Source organism: Akebia trifoliata, chromosome 9 (genome assembly GCF_017979445.1).
Source record: "Akebia trifoliata isolate Shusen 1 chromosome 9, ASM1797944v1, whole genome shotgun sequence".
Lineage (NCBI taxonomy): Eukaryota > Viridiplantae > Streptophyta > Magnoliopsida > Ranunculales > Lardizabalaceae > Akebia > Akebia trifoliata.
This window is the reverse complement of record NC_141383.1, coordinates 19,181,472-19,198,554: the sequence shown is the minus strand read 5'-3', so window position 1 is coordinate 19,198,554 and position 17,083 is coordinate 19,181,472. Positions and strand designations below refer to the sequence as shown.

The 17,083-nt window shown below is 34.4% G+C and overlaps 1 protein-coding gene and 1 pseudogene across 22 annotated transcripts in view; one reads left to right on the top strand and one right to left on the bottom strand.

Moving 5' to 3' along the window:
- Positions 1-17,083, top strand: part of LOC147394510 (rust resistance kinase Lr10-like) — a 90,833-nt pseudogene that overhangs the window by 32,879 nt on the left and 40,871 nt on the right. The gene's annotated exons all lie outside the window — the stretch shown is intronic.
- On the bottom strand, positions 823-10,103 carry LOC147394511 (G-type lectin S-receptor-like serine/threonine-protein kinase At1g11300). Of its 21 annotated transcripts, XR_015181535.1 has the most exons (9): positions 9,767-10,100; positions 7,639-9,686; positions 7,486-7,555; positions 7,135-7,238; positions 6,156-6,263; positions 5,838-5,998; positions 5,547-5,757; positions 1,916-4,171; positions 1,069-1,083 (listed from the first exon to the last, which is right to left on the bottom strand). XR_015181535.1 is itself a non-coding variant. In XM_086454235.1 (7 exons), the coding sequence occupies exons 2-5, from the start codon at positions 7,799-7,801 to the stop codon at positions 5,595-5,597; spliced, it is 612 nt and encodes a 203-aa protein (XP_086310361.1). In that variant the 5' UTR covers positions 7,802-9,686; positions 9,767-10,096; the 3' UTR covers positions 3,748-4,171; positions 5,106-5,175; positions 5,547-5,594. The 21 variants fall into 21 exon arrangements, 13 of the variants coding, with proteins under 13 accessions (XP_086310361.1, XP_086310354.1, XP_086310357.1 ...); XR_015181536.1 differs by having other exon boundaries at positions 5,838-6,010; positions 7,181-7,238; positions 7,486-9,686; positions 9,767-10,101; XR_015181538.1 differs by lacking the exon at positions 7,135-7,238 and having other exon boundaries at positions 9,767-10,101.

The window sequence follows — 17,083 nt, the reverse complement described above, 5'->3', positions numbered from 1 at the left end:
GTTGAAGGGTTTACTTAGTGAACTCAGTGATGATTTGAAGATGTCCACAGTCTTTTGTGATAGTCAAAGTGCCATTCATCTCACAAAAGATCAAATGTTTCATGAGAGAACAAAGCATATTGATGTGCGATTTCATTTTGTGCGTGATATCGTTGCTTATGGAGATATAGTTGTAAGCAAGATTAGCACCCATGATAATCCTGTTGATATGATGACCAAGTCTCTCCCTGTAGCCAAGTTTGAGCATTGCTTGAACTTGGTTGGTGTTTGTTGTTGAGTTAGCCCTTAGGGGCTTTGTGGAAGAGGTGGAGAATTTGCTATGTTGTTTTTGGGAGTTAGTCCTCATTCTTTGTATTAGAATTCGTGTCAAGGTGGAATTTGTTGAGTGTGTGACTCGAATTCTAATTGACTAAGTTCGAAAGGTTCGCGGTGTGACATTTTGTGGTGAAATAAAATAATGGAAAATTTTTGGGGCTCTGTGATGGTAGCGAAGGGATCGAGCTGATAGGCCTGATCTCGTAGCCCACCACTGAGCCCGTTGGGGGTGCAGGGGCGGAACCCCCCGTGGTATGGACCTATTATGTTTTAGGGTTTCCCTTTTTTATGTATATCTTGTTCGGCCGAACCCTGTACGTGTATTATTCAGTTTTGACATAGTGCATTTTCTTCTCTCTGCCCGTGATTTTTCCGAAAGATTTTTCACATAAATCTAAGTGTTCTTACTTTTCCTTCTTCCATTGTCGATTTGTTTGTCTCTATTCTTTTACAGTGGATCATCCAAAAAGGAATAAAATAGGAAGAAAAAAAAAAAAAAAACATAAACATTAAAGCAAAACCAATTTACTACTGAGACTCCCCGCTACTCCTTGAATCCTACCAAACAAGAAATCCTCGAAGTAGTCCTAAACTCTATAAATGTGTTTACAAATTATACATAATGACTTCATTAACATCAACCGCCTTTCCATCAACCTACCTACTCCTTTCTTTCAAACCACCCAAGCATATGCTCAAGCATGCTCCACATGATTCTCTTCTTCTAAAGGATGAGAACGCTAACCTTGAAATAGATGGAGAACCAATCTGAAAAAACGCTATCAATATTCAACATCCATGAGAAAAATGAAATTAGTTCAGATTTGACTTGCATTAGGATATTGACGCACAACTTCACTTTGGGTTTTATGGTTTACAAGTTTACAAATTTTTAAAGTCTATAAGGGCTTCCCATTTTTCATATCTAAATACTCTCGATTGTTTCCATTGTTGCAAGTTTCAATCTTTTCTAAAGTGTAAAAGAACTTCTTTGTGACTTTAAAAAGAAAAAAGAAAAAAGCTCGCTTTTGTCAGGTCCATGAGTCAAAATTCAGAAATGAAGCAATGGAGGTTCTTCAATCAAACAAGTGGAGGAGTATAGCCTCGAACAAGTTAAACATTGATGTGGATCGTGAACAATATTGAAGCTGGTTGTTAGATTAGCATTCACATTAGGTGGTCTGAGGTCTTGAGACCATCATTCTGTTAGGCAATTTTTCCTGTTAACACACACCAAAATTATCCTTGCATTGTGCCATGCCATAACAACACCATTAGCAATTATTGTTTTCTATCTAACACCTTCAATGGGTATCAATGTACACAATATCACTACAAGGTGGAGAGATGAACACGCTTTCAATGTAGCAAAACCGTACCATGGATTACAATTTTTTTGCATTTAACTTCTGTTCAGAACATGTAGATAAGGTTGCCAATTTTTATCTATTCACAATCTAAGGTGTTGATATGCAAATTATAATAGACTAAAATAGAAATTTGTAAGTAGTTCCATTTGTAGGTAGTAGAAGGTCTGGTGAATCAAAAGTGATACAAGCAATCAATCAAATCGAAAGTTATAGGCAAAGGTAACACCCACCAATTATTATTCTCTAAGGGTCCAATTTGAGGAGATCTAACAAATCAAAAAGCATTGAAAGAATATCAGAAGAATATGGCTAAATTTAAAAAAAAAAAAAAAAAAACTGAGGTGGGGGAACTAGTCAGCATCCCACCAAAAATGATTATTCAAATATATGATTGCAATTTCATCTATGGAATAAAGCCACCTAACGAAAATGATGTGAGTAATATGCCACTCAAAATAATAGCTATAAATTGCAGTATCCTTATTACATAAGCACATACACGCACGTAAATAAAGCTAACTTATATAGTATGGACATATATCATGGGGACCATTTAGAGCCATAACATACAAATGCCATCAACTAATTGACCCACACAACATTTTCAATCAGTGTGACATTTCTTAGATGGGTCATAACACAAAAATCAAACTGACCAAAGACTCCAAAGCTTCTAATCATAAGCAAAAAAGTTTAGGCAGCTAAAAATCAAGAAAATAGGGTAGCATTTTATCTTTAAAAAATAAAAAATCAGGCCATTGAGGTTAAACATTGATATAAAAGAATCTGGCCATTTCTAACCCGAATCAACCGATCCAAATCGGTATAAGCACCTATCAAGTCCCATTTATAGAAAACCAAAATCTTATCTTAAATATTGTCATCAATAACATGAATTATACCATGAAAACAGAGCCTGTATGCATACAATACTTGAATTCTACTACAATATTCTCAGCATTTTGGAACTCACAGAATCAATCAAAGCAATCGGTCAAGATGAAAATACAATGAAAAAAAGGAAAGGAAAAAAAAAAACGATGGATCAGCCTATCAAACTTAAATCGTCAATCCAAATCTAAATATATCGGATAAAAAATCCTAATACAATCTTTGTATAGAAAATAAGGATTAGAGAGAGTACTTAGCCCGAAGTCGCAATGATTCTTGGATTATCGCATGAGGTGATGCAATAGGTAACAGTGCCCTTTGTGACCAATGTGATCAAGAGATGAGAGATCACTTCGAGCTATTAGAGACAGGTAGCGAGATCGATAAATCACTTCGAGAAATGAGAGATGAGATGTAGAGAGAACGAGGATCAGATCTAGATTGAGAACAATCGATCAAATAGAGTGGGAAATGATATCTATCAAGGGAGACAGATCGAGAGAAAGAGAGAGATCGATCGATCAGATAGAGGGGACTATAAGATCGATCAAGAGAGATCAAGAAAAAGATAAAGGGGTCGATCGAAAGAGAGATGGAGAGGTCGATCGAAAGAGAGAAAGAGAGAGAGAGAGAGAGAGAGAGAGAGAAAGAGCGAGGTTGGTCGAGAGATAGATGGAGACGTCGATCGAGAGAGATAGATAGAAACAGAGAGGTCAATCGAGATAGAGAGATGAGATTGAGAAAGAGACTGAAAATGTGGTCGAAAGACCGTAGAATTTTAGATTTTAAAATTTATCAGGCCAGGCCCAACAAATTTTTTGATTAAAATTTAAGATTTTCACGTAGTGTGGTGGTGACATGTGTCCACCTTGGTGCACATGGGCTTTTGAGGGTTGAAAAGTTGGATTTGGGCTTGGGTTAGGAATATGAATGAGTTTAGAGAGGTTTGAGATTGGGTTTATGACTAGAATGGGTCTAAGAGTTGGGTACAGGCTTTTTAACAAGGCCCATGGATCTTGCGGTTGTTCCCTTGTATCAAATCCTTCTTCCACATGTTTTCTTGATCTCTTAGACATGATTCGGACTAAAACGTGGTGTCTGCAAACCTCTCTAATGGAGGGATCTAATCACTTTTCATTGCAAGATATTGAAGGAAAGAAGAATAAATACGTATAGTAAACAATTCTTCATTAATTGCAACTTCAATTACACACTCTCTCTCTCTCTCTCAAAATTGTAGAAAATCATAGGGAATTGGGAAAGAAGATTAGTCTTAAATTAGCCTAATCTATTTACAATTGTGGCATTTTCAAAAACTACAGCCTAAGCAGTCTATTTATAGCCCAATTGGCACATTTGAAGGTTGGTATATGTGTGAGATTAGCGATTTCCATCATCAACAAGTAGGAGCAGGAGCAGGCGTAGGGTTAGTCGAGATCTCTCACCTGCGTCACCACCCATATTGGTCACGCCATGGTGGTGTGGAGCTTTATTTCATCCTTACTTTGGTGATTTTCTCCTTCTTATGCCTTGAGTGTAGTAGAGTCCCAATTTTGCACAATTGCTCCTCATTAGCACTCTATACCTTCGGGACACTTGCAAGATAAATCATATAATATCATTTAACTACACATAAATATCTGCAAAAATGCATGGATTAAGAAAATATTTAACATGAGGCATGGAAATGATCTCTGACATAAATGATTCATAAACAGATGGATTCTACAAAAATTTGATTATGGAACATTTTACAAAATGAACCTTAAAAGAAAAGGGATTCTTGAAAAGTTGATTCACCAAAGCATGATAAATATAACCCAAATGAAATTCAAAACAAAATCAATTAATCCCACCCAATCAAATGAAGGAACGATCAAGTCAATGAGTCAACTTCGTTTGACCATAGTCAAATAGGGTCAACATATCATGTCAAGATTGGATCCAAACAGGTCAGATGGAGTGTTCATGGATCAAACCCACCTAATCAACTAAAGGAACGATCAAGTCAATGAGTCAACTTCTTTTGACCATAGTCAAATTGGGTCAACATATCATGTCAAGATTGGATCCAAACAGGTCAGATGGAGTGTTCATGGATCAAATCTTGCATCAGGTCCTAACTAGGTTCAATTTGGTGGAATGGATCGGGTTTTGATCATGTGCAACAAACTTATTGGGCTTCAGTCATGGTCTATTGACCAAGGTGCTTAGCATCTTCCCCTTCACTCGTCTTGGGTAACTGACCAGGGCTACACTAACAAGAAAATATTTCAATAAATTGAGATTTTTCTGAATATCATGTATTTGAGACATGATTACGATGTCGTGTCTGTCATGGAAAATTCTTGAAAAATAGTGGCATTAAGTACTTATTACATAACAGAAAGAATTAACATTGTGGTTTTTTTTTTTTTTTTTTTTGAGAACACGACTCCCATGAATAATGGATTTGAATTCATGTTTGTAGACATTGCATGATAAGGACTATAACCAAATAAACAGGTTAATTCATGAAGTGATACTTACTATGTTCCAACAACTTTTTTAGTTTTTTCTAGTGTTTGCTTCCCACCAAATATCCTTGCCATGCCGAAATCTGAAATTTTGGGGTTCATATCCTCATCCAAAAGAATGTTGCTGGTTTTTAAATCTCGATGAATCACTCTTAGTCGAGAATCACAATGAAGATAAAGAAGCCCCCAAGCAATACCATCAACAATGCTAAAGTGTTTACTCCAATCTAGCAATACTCGTCTGGTTGGATCTAACGTGCATACCATATTACGATATGTTATCACTAAGCTTAAGTTAGGACCTCAACTTTCTAATCCCTATACAGGTAATTAGTGAAATATACCATTAACATATGACTGTAACATCAATATGTTAGTGATATACTCTTGGTGCATTTTGTATATATTTAATTTAAAATCTTTCAAATAAACACGAGTAGTTGGGTATACTAACCAAAGAGAAAGGTATGAAGATTCTTATGAGCCATCTACTCGTAGAGTATTATCTTCTCCTCCCCTACAATGCAGAAACTCATGAGCCTAACAAGATTGCTGTGTTAGAGTTTGGATATCAACCTAAGTTCATTCTTGAACTCTTCTATGCCTTGTCCAGAGTTTCTCGATGGTCTTTTAACCGCTATTTCGGGTCCATCAAGTAGCTTACCCTAAAAAAACAAAATCCATGGAAGGATATGTTCATTTTCAAATTGGTCAATGTCACACATTTAATAAATTAAAGATCTACCTTATAAACAGGACCAAATCCTCCTTCTTCCCCAAGCTTATTTGTGAAGTTGTTTGTAGCCTCTGCGATGGTCCTGAAGTCAAATAATGGTAGTTCTAGGCTTTTTCTTCCCCTTGCATGATCTTCGAGAAAATTTGCTTGTGGAGAATCTCTACACTTCCCTATATTTTTACCTGAATTAATAATATCTACAAACTCCATCTTTTTCTTTTTTCCAATTTTACATTTAGCTTTGAAATTTTGACAAATTGAAAAATAAAATGTACGAAGATTACCTACATGGGTGTAAAAAAAAATAGTGAATATATAGGAACTTACCTCTTTGTTTCGTTTTCAACCAACAAAAAATGCAGGCTAAAGCACCCAAGATAATTGATCCAGCAATGAGAACGAATAAAACGATAAATCTCTTAAAATTCTTTTCTCCTGCATACAAAAAATAATTATTAGAAAAAAAATGTTTAGATTAGACAAAATTTAAATGGATGGATATTTACGTTAGATATAATTCCCATGATGAACATTAGTTATGTTTCATAATTAATAAGGCAACATAAATCAAACAAGCATCTTGACTGAAAACCGAACATGAACTTAGGTTTCGCTCAAATGACCATAAAATGTCCTGCAACTTTACCCTTTTCAACATGAGAAAGCCATCTACTTTCATCTCATCTGATATAAGTTTACTTCTCTTACACTGCATTGGAACTCTAAAACACCCACCAATCCAATTCTCCTCCCTACAAATTGGTGATTTGAGCTCATTATAAGTTCCAAAAGGTTCATATATATTGTAAATGTCGCATTGACTGAGAGGTGCCTCCCAAACCCATTTTTCATCGTCTTCGTAACTTTTTGTAAGCCTTAAGAGTTCCGCAAAGAAAACAAAATTCATAATGCATAAAAAATAGAAGGTAGAACCAATCAAGGGGTTGATTCCAATGGAAACTAAATTTAGATGTGATAGCTCTGGGTACAATGGTTACGACTTTTTTGCATGATCTAGTTTTAAGAAATCAATCAGTATAGATGAGTTGTGACCACTATATTAGATGAAATTGTCAGCTTAATCAACAGATCTTCACTACAGAGGAAGACAATTCTAACACTAATGATTACAGATCAGAGCAATAAAACCAGATGTAACAATACTAATTGAAGAGAAACAAACGAAAACAAAAACAAACTTCAACAGAAACTGTAAGCATGGAACCCCAAATAAATCCATGAAGATATTTTTTTTTTAAAAGAACACCAACACAGAATATAACAAAATTTACATGGTTTGCCAGACCTAAACAAGTGACAGAGAAATTGCGGCTCTGGATTTCTCCTTATACCTCTCTCTCAGACCTCCCGAACCAAATCACCCGAATTTCCCCATTCGATTTCATTATCCTGCAACCCCAAACGAGTCACATTTCTACAAAGACAAACATAACCAAAACTCAAAATACCAAATATTGCCCATGATCCAATATTTGGGTAATAAGTGTACACTACAATACAAACTAAATTTTTACACTTTCTTGGATGTCCCATTGTATCTTACGGATATAGCAATGCTAGTTGCAATAAATAGAGTCACATTCGAAGCCTATTATTGGCTAGATATGGCATTATAAAGTGGGAAAAAAAAACTTACTGAGTTCTGAATGTGCTAAATGGATGTAAAGATCCACCCCATCCTTGGAGAACGTCGCTATGTCAATTAACTTTCCACTCCACCACATACACCCAATATTATTATCAAACAAATAAGCTGTGCAATAACAATTCTTTAAACACCAATTCTCACATTCGTACGAGTCCCCAGTGCTCGCCCAACTGACAAAATCAGGCACTTTCATCCTTTTTAGCTTCAAAAACCGATCTTCTTTCACCTCTTTACCAATCATATTATTTCTCCCACACCGCGATTGTATCCTCCTCACAAACCCAACAATAACTTTAATCTTCATAATACTAAATATTACAAAAATTATTTAAGAATCAAAAGAATTCAACAACTTACTAATCAGATCAATGGGTCACATGTTCTAAAAACAAAATGGAATAGGGTGACTGATATAACAGGTACCAATGCAGTCTTGTAGAGGCTCAGCAAAATGGCAGAAAAAGCACTTTCACAGCACTCTCTTATGGAATTCCTTAAGAGAAAAATGAAACTTAAAAGCTTATATTGAAAAAAAATTCAAGTGCAGATTACTACTTAATGGACAACTATCAGATAGAAGAGCAATACTCATATCAGTACAAGATGGTTGAAAAGCTCTCACATGCCTTTTCCATACACGAGGTACACGTCCAAGGTTGCCATTCAAGAACATATTGATCTTTGTATACAACTAGCCATATGTACTGTAAAGAAGCATAATCTGTGATTACTGCTTCTCAAAACAGTCGACTAATGTGCTTTGATATATGGCATTGACAGTATAAAATTATTAGATCAGCTGTTCAAAGGCAATAAAAGAACACCAAACAAACTATAACTTCCAAGGACCAAAGCCAAATACAGTCATTTGAAATCAGCAAATGCGTTAATTTCCATGCATGTAAAGATATTGATAATCAAAAAAGAAAAGAAAAAATTAATTTGAATGCCTCATTTTACCATTAACCCTACTACACCTCAATAGCCGCAACCACGTCAATGACTTAGGTAATGTTTGGGAATGTGCTCTCCCTAGCTTTTGATCGTAAAACCTGCTTTACATTTTCTTTTGATCCTTAAAACCAGTCCCTTGGCATATAATTTAAGTATACATATCCTCAACCAATCAAGATTGCTGATGTATCGAAGAAGCTAGAACATAACGGGTTCCCCGAACTCACACGGGAGACCTCAGTGTGTTAGGATCAGTCAACCATCCACCCTAACAAGCTATAGAACTCTTTAAAATGAAACTAAAATTCTGTGATTTTTAACATGGAACAAGTGCAGAGAGCAAAGAAGTATTTAGTAGTCATATTGGTAGACAACATAATAATTGAAACAAAATAAAAAACTTATAGCAGAATTCCAAATCTTAGCAAACCAAAACAATAAAAAGAACCACAAAAACCCAATATTCCAGCTAAATTAGAGCAGTACCAAACATCTTAACCAAAAGAACCACAAGAAAAATTAAAATAAAAGTCAGTATAGTTCAAAACTATGCAACTTAGTAATTCAACCAGTTTGAGAACAACACTAAAATATAAAATCAATAGAAAAAACCACCCGAAATCCAATAAACTTCAATATGATTCCTACTAAACAATCTAATTGAACATAGTAGGGCAGAACCACAAATCTTAGCAAACCAAACTAGAAGAAAAAAAAAAAAGAATCAAAAGAAACCTAGCACATCTTATGAAGAGAGTAGAAAACTCTGTACCAAAGACAACAAAAGAAACAAATAAACCCATAGACTTTGGAAGTGAGATTCATTGATTTGGACATAGTGAATGGAGGAATAGAATTCATTGTTGTCGATGAGTTTTGATTTGAAATTCAGAAGTGAGATTCCTTCTTCATTTAGTAATCTAATGAAGATGAAACAACAACAATAACAACAAATTATAAGAAAAAAAACTGAAATTGATGATTTTGGAAAGTTAAATTACTGAAATTTGGAATTTTTTTTTCTTTTAAGGTTTTTGTTGAATCTGAAGAGAGATTTGTTAAGGAAATCTTACCTTTGCAGAAAAACTGAAGAAGAAGCCAAGTGCAGAAGAAAACTAGGGTTTCTTTGATTGAATCAATCCATCGTCATTCAATCCACCATTTTCGACTTCTGCTCTCTACGAACCCTAAATTTGGGTAGCTGTGGAGAGAAAGAGTGTGCGCGAACCCAAGATCTGGGAAGTTGTGGAAAGAGAGTGAGTGTGTGTGTGTGTGATACAAGAACAGATACACAAAGAGAGAGAGAGAGAGAGACCTCCAACTATTCCAATCTATATTTAGATGTACAAATTCAACGCCAGAAAATCAGATTCCCTCTGCTCAAGTTTTTCTCAGATTATCATCTTTCGGGTTGTTGTAGAAAAGAACTGTTGAATCTCAAGGAACAGTTGTTCCTCTCAAACTGGTTGGATTTCTTCAATATTTTTTCTTCGATATGGATTCAGGATAGCTTCTCAGCATCGAACCTCAAGAAGGAGATAGAGAAGACACAGAGAGTCGACAAGAAAGAGAGAATAGATCGAGAGAGAACGGCTTTGCGAGAGAGAGAGAGAACGGCTTTGCGAGAGAGAGAGAGAGAAAGAGAGAAAGAGAATGAGACGGAGATTAGGTCGTTTAAAATATGAATAAAACGATTTTAAAAAGTAAAACGGTTTAGTGCCATTTTTAAATAAAACGGTTTAGGTCCTCTTTTGCAATTATTATTATTTTTTTTTTTTTTTTTTTTTTTTTTTTTTTTTATAGTGTGTTGTTGGATTCTTCATTTTAGATAAAAGAAAAAATCCCACCTATAATGCTTAGCATTAGTTTATTTTTATTTTTTTTGATAGGCAAAGAGGTCTCATTAATAGAAAGACTGGTGGTGGATGTGAAGTGGATCATCCAGAAAAGAACAAAATAGGAAAAATTAAAAAACATATATAAACATTAAAGCAAAGCAAATTTGCTATTGAGACTCCCCCTACTCCTTGAATCCTACCAAACAACAAATCCTCGAAGTTGCCCTAAACTCTTTAAAGAGTTTACACATTGCAAATAATGACTTCAATAACACCAAGCTCCTTTCCATCAACCTGCCTTCTCCTTTCTTTCAAACCACCCAAGCATGTTCCACATAATTCTTTTCTTCTGAAAGATGAGAACGCTAACCTTGAAATAGATGGAGAACCAATTTAGAAAAACCCAATCAATATTCAATATCCATGAGAAAAATGAAATTAGTCCAAATTTGACTTGTATTAGGATTTCGATGCACGACTTCACTTTGGGTTTGAAGTTTACAAGTTTTACAAATTTTTAAAGTCTATAAAGGCTTCCCATTTTTCATATCTAAATACTCTCGGTTATTTCCATTGTTGCAAGTTTCAATATTTTCTAAAGTGTAAAAGAACTTCTTTGTGACTTTTCAAAAAGAAAAAAGCTCACTTTTGTCGGGTCCATGTGTCAAAATTCAGAAATGAAGCAATGAAGGTTCTTCAATCAAACAAGTGGAGGAGTATAGCCTTGAACAAGTTAAGCATTGATGTGGATTGTGAATAATATTGAAGCTGGTTGTTAGATTAGCATTCACATTAGGTGGTCTGAGGTCTTGAGACCATCATTATGTTAGGCAATTTTTCCTGTTAACACACCAAAATTAGGCTTGCATTGTGCCATGCCATCACAACACCATTAGCAATTACTCTTTTCTATCTACCACCTTCAATGGGTATCAATGAACACAACATGACTACAAGGTGGAGAGATGAACACCACTTTCAATGTGGCAAAACCGTACCATGGATTACAATTTTTTGCATTTAGCTTCTGCTCAGAACATGTAGACAAGGTTACCAATTTTTATCTGTTCACAGTCTAAGGTGTTGATAGACTTGTTTTCTCATCACTATCCAAATTACAATAGACTAAAATAAGAAATTTGTAATTAGTTCCATTTGTAAGTAGTAGGTGAATCAAAACTGATACAAGCAATCAATCAAATCGAAAGTTATATGCAAAGGTAACAACCCACCAATTATTATTCTCTAAGGGTCCCATTTGAGGAGATCTAACAAATCAAAAGGCATTGAAAGAAGATCAGAAGAATATGGCCTAATTAAATTGCAATCTCCTTATTACATAGGGACATACACGCATGTAAATAAAGCTAACTTATATAGTATGGACATATTTCATGGGGTCCATTTAGAACCATAACATACAAATGCCCATCAACTAATTGACCCCCACAACATTTTCGATCAGTGTGACATTTCTTAGATGGGTCATAACACAAAAACCAGACTGACCAAAGACTCCAAAATTTCTAATCATAAGCAAAAAAAATTTTAGGTAGCTAAAAATCAAGAAAATAAGGTAGCACTTTATCTTTAAAAAATAAAAAATTGGGCCATTGAGGTTAAACATTGATATAAAAGAATCGGGCCATTTCTAACCCGAATCAACCGATCCAAATCAGTATAACCTCCTGCCAAGTCACATTCTTAAAAAACCAAAATCTTATCTCAAATGTTGTGATCAACAACATGAATTATACCATGAAAACAAAGCCTGTATGCATACAATGCTCGAATTCTATTACAACATTCTCAATATTTATAAAATTTCATTTTGGAGCTCACAGAATCAACCAAAGCGATCGATCAAGATGAAAATGCAATGAAAAAAGGAAAAAAAATGATGGATCAGCCTATAAAACCTAAATCGTCAATCCAAATCTAAATATATCGATTAAAACACTCTAATACAATCTATATAAAGAAAAGATTACTTAGCCGAAGTCGAAATGATTCCTGGCTTGTTGCATGGGGTGATGCAGCAGGTGACCGTGCATTTGTGACCAATGTGATCGAAAGATGAGAGATCACTTCGAGCTATCATAGACAAGTAGCAAGATCGAGAGATCACTTCGAGATATGAGATATGAGATAGAGAGAATGAGGATTAAATCTAGATTGAGAACGATCGATCAAATAGAGTAGGAAATGAGATCTATCGAGGAAAATAAATTGAGAGAGAGATCAATCGATCAGATAGAGGGGGATATAAAATCGATTGAGGGAGACAAAGAAAAAGATAGAGGGGTTGATTGAAAAAGAAATTGTGAGAAAGAGAAAGATGGAGAGGTTGATCGAGAGAGAGAGTGAGGTTGGTCGAAGAGAGATGGAGAGGTTGATCAAGCGAGACAGAGAGAAAGAGAGAGGTCGATCGAGAGAGAGAGATAAAGAAAGAGACTAAAAACGTAGTCGAAAGGCAGTAAAATTTTAGATTTTCAAATTCGTCAGGCTAAGCCCAACAAATTTTTTGATTAAAATTTAGGATTTTCACATAGTATGGAGGTGACATGTGTCCACCTTGATGCACATAGGCTTTTGAGGGTTGAAGATTTAGATTTGGGCTTGGATTAGGAATATGAATGAGTTTAGAGAGGTTTGAAATTGGGTTTATGACTAGATTGGACTTAGGAGTTGGATACGGGTTTTTTGACAAAGCCCATGGATCTTTATGGTTGTTCTCTTGTATCAAATCCTTCTTCCAAATGTTTTTTTGATCTCTTGGGCATGATTCGGACTAAAACGTGGTGTCTGCAAACCTCTTCAATGGAGGGGTCTAATCACTTTTCATTGCAAGATATTGAAGGAAAGAAGAATAAATACATATAGCAAACAATTCTTCATTAATTGCAACTTCAAGTACACACACACACACACACACTCTCTCTCTCTCTCTCTCTTTCTCAAAATTGTAGAAAATCATAGGGAATTGGGGAAGAAGATTAGTCTTAAATTAGCCTAATCTATTTACAATTGTGGCGTTTTCAAAAACTACAACCTAAGGAGTCTATTTATAGCCCAGTTGGCACATTCGAAGGTTGGTATATGTGTGAGATTAGCGATTTCCATCATCAACAAGTAGGAGCAGGAGCAGGCGTAGGGCCAGTCATGATCTCCTACCCGCGTCACCACCCATATTGGTCACGCCATGGTGGTGTGGAGCTTTATTTTATCCTTACTTTGGTGATTTTCTCTTTCTTATGCCTTGAGTGTAGCGGAGTCCCAATTTTGCACAATTGCTCCTCATTTGCACCATATTGCCTTCGGGATACTTGCAAGTAAATCATATAATATTTGGGTCATTTAACTACACATAAATATCTGCAAAAATGCATGAATTAAGCAAATATTTAACATGAGGCATGGAAATGATCTCTAACATACATGATTCATAAACAGATGGATTCTAGGAAAAATTGATTATGGAACATTTTACAAAACAAACCTTAAAAGAAAAGGGATTCTTGAAAAGTTGATTCACCAAAGCATGATAAACATAACCCAAATGCAATTCAAAACAAAATCAATTAATCCCACCCAATCAATTAAATGATCGATCAAGTCAATGAGTCGACTTTGTTTGACCATAGTCTAATTGGGTCGACATATCATGTCAAGATTGGATCCAAACAGGTCAAATGGAGTGTTCATGGATCAAATCTTGCATCAGGTCCTAACTAGGTTCGATTTGGTAGAATGGATCGGGTTTTGATCCTGTGCAACAAACTTATTGGGCTTCAGTCATGGTCTATTGACCAAGGTCCTTAGCATCTTCCCCATGACTCGTCTTGGGTTAATGACCAGGGCTACTCTTGAATAAAAAATAGGCCAACCCCTTGTCCCTTAGATTGGGTTTAGGCCCAACAACATTAGTGTGGGCGATTGAGAAGGACAATGCAACATTTGATTTGGACATCAAAATCAAACGAAGGTTTTTTCAAAATCTTTCACTCTCTAATTGAGAATATCAATTGTTGGGTTTCAAAACCCAATAAGCATGGATCTAGAGTTTGCAACACCCAATCGATCAATTAAATAAAATATGGGCAACTAACTACGAATTCAAATTAAATATACCACTCTATGTGGAGGGACATATATACATATTTGAGATATAAAGCTATTAATATGGACAAAATAATATTCCTCAATATCCTTGATTCCTCGCTGTGATTTTCTTCTTCCAAAACTAACCTTAATCATTAATCATAATTTATGCGTAACAAATAAGAGTACAAAATCTTTACGACTCTAAACATAAACAATTAATTGTAAAAAAAGAATAATACTAAAAAAATTCGTGGTCGAGATTAAGCAAGTGAGCTATTTTTAAAATTTGAGTTTTTAACCTCATTTTACAATTATTTCTTCATATATATTTATATAAATATAATTAGAATTTTTATATAAAATAAGGTCAAAGAACCAATAAATGAAATTTTTTTATTTTAATATTAATTAATTGAAGTCGTTGGAACTTGTACTCCTTTTTAAGATGCAAGAAATGAATATTTTTTTAATATTAATTTTTTTTAATAGTAATTAATTTTACACGTTGAGTTTAGAGTCCTAAAAATTTTGTAAACTAATTTATTGCTCTAAATTAGTGTTAATGATTGAGGTTATTTTTGAAGAAACAGAAACACAACGTTTGCTTATTACACCCCAAATTCTTAATTATTTATACACCCCAATTAAGATTAAAACACATTCTTAAAACATTACAAAGCTTTGGCTAAAATTATAATCTCAACATTACAAAACATTATAGCATTCATTCAAACAATTTCAGTATAAGTCTAAAAAAATAATTAGAAGAGAGTTTTTATATTTGCACTCCAACTTTTACTTTTTCTCATTCATTTACCTTTTTTCATTTTTAATTGGGGTGTAATAAGTAAAGTTGGGTGTCAATAGCAGCTCTCTTTTTAAGGATACAAGAAACAAGTTTAGAGTCCTAAAGATTTTGTAATTATTTGTTAAGCTTAAAATTGGATTAATAATTGAGGTTAATTTTTGAGGAACAGAATCAGAGCATGTGAGAGAAAATCTGTTAAATTCTCTATGCCACAAGAACCCAATGGGTATGCTATGTTAGGGTCTCGAAATTGGAAATCCAATAATTTGATTGTTAATTGATTTTTCAATTTCAACATTATTTCCTTTTAAGAACCACTACAATCATTATTAAGAAATTTGTTTGGACCAACAATTTTATTATTATTATTTTTCTATTAAAAAACATATTAGTTCACGATTTCTTGAGAAAATATCCCTTTTTGAGGAACAAAATTCCCAACTGTCCCTGTATATATTTTTTTGTGAGTCCTTGTTAATGGGCCAAGTTGTTGGGCTTTCGAATTATTATGGATCTACAAAAAGCCCAGTATGATTCGCATGAAGATTTTATATTTTCATTTGGGGAAAGACAGAAGACTTAGCAAACACTTATGAAGGGGGGTGTGGATCTGGTGCCTGACCCCAACCTTCATCAATCACGTGACGATAAATAATGAGAGCTGGTATTGGCACCCCAACTTTTACTTACTACACCCCAATTTCTTAAATTATTTATCGCCCCAATTAAAGATTAAAACACAGGATTCAAATATTACAAAAGTTTAGCACAAATTATAATCTCAACATTATTACACTTGTTGAAATAATTTCAGTAGTTATTTACAATTATGATTAGGCTAATAAAATTCTAAGCCCAAAAAATATAAATCTAATAAAAGAAAAATACGAGAGCTTTTCTAGTGGCACCCCATCGTTTACTTATTCTCAATCATTCAATTATTTTCTTCATATTGATGCCAATTACAGCTAGCTCTCTAAATTCTCAACCATTCAATGATCCTTATCTGTAATTCAATGATCCTTATTTGCACTCCATCGTTTACTTATTCTCAACCATTCAAGCAAGAACCCTACACGGTTTAAAGTCATAAGGGATAATTAGTGGGCAGAGGACCACAGATGTCTTTCTCAAAAGAACCCTACACGCTTCCATAGAATTCCATATAACTTGGACTTCTCATGTAAGGACTAAGAAAGACCACACAAGGAAGTCGTCGCATATATTTTTATAATGTTAATGCGTTTTTGTTTGGATGCAAGCTTCAAGTCTTCAAGATGCCTCAATGGGAGTTCTCTTATAAGAATCTGATGTGAAAACGAATTGTATTGGTTTTGAAACAATCATCTTTCAGTCTGATATGCATTAAGTGTTTGAAATATATAAATAATTTATATTTATATTTAATATATACCTAAATTTCACGGTTTGAGAGTGAACAATAATTTACTCGTCTCAACAAACATTTGACTATCTTTCAAATATTTAGGAATCAAAATTTAGATGAAGAGAATGTAAAACTCTGTCTATTCCCATTATCGCTATAAGATCATGCAACAACATACCTAAATTCTTCAGTCTCCAATTCAATCACGATATGGGACTGTTTATAAAAGAAATTCATGTCCAAATTCTACCTAAGAATGCCAATTACGATTTTAGTAGGCCAGTAGATGATGAATTTTTCCAAATTTGAGAAATATTTAATGACTTCACAGTCAAATGCCTACACCATAGGATCGAACGAGGCTCAGTTGATCTACTTTTTCTTACATGGACGGACGACTATTCAATTTATAGAGGGAAATTTTGAACCAAACTCCCAGTCAAGCTAAGGATTTCTTGGTCGAGTTATCATGATCATTTTGATAAAATCAAGAAT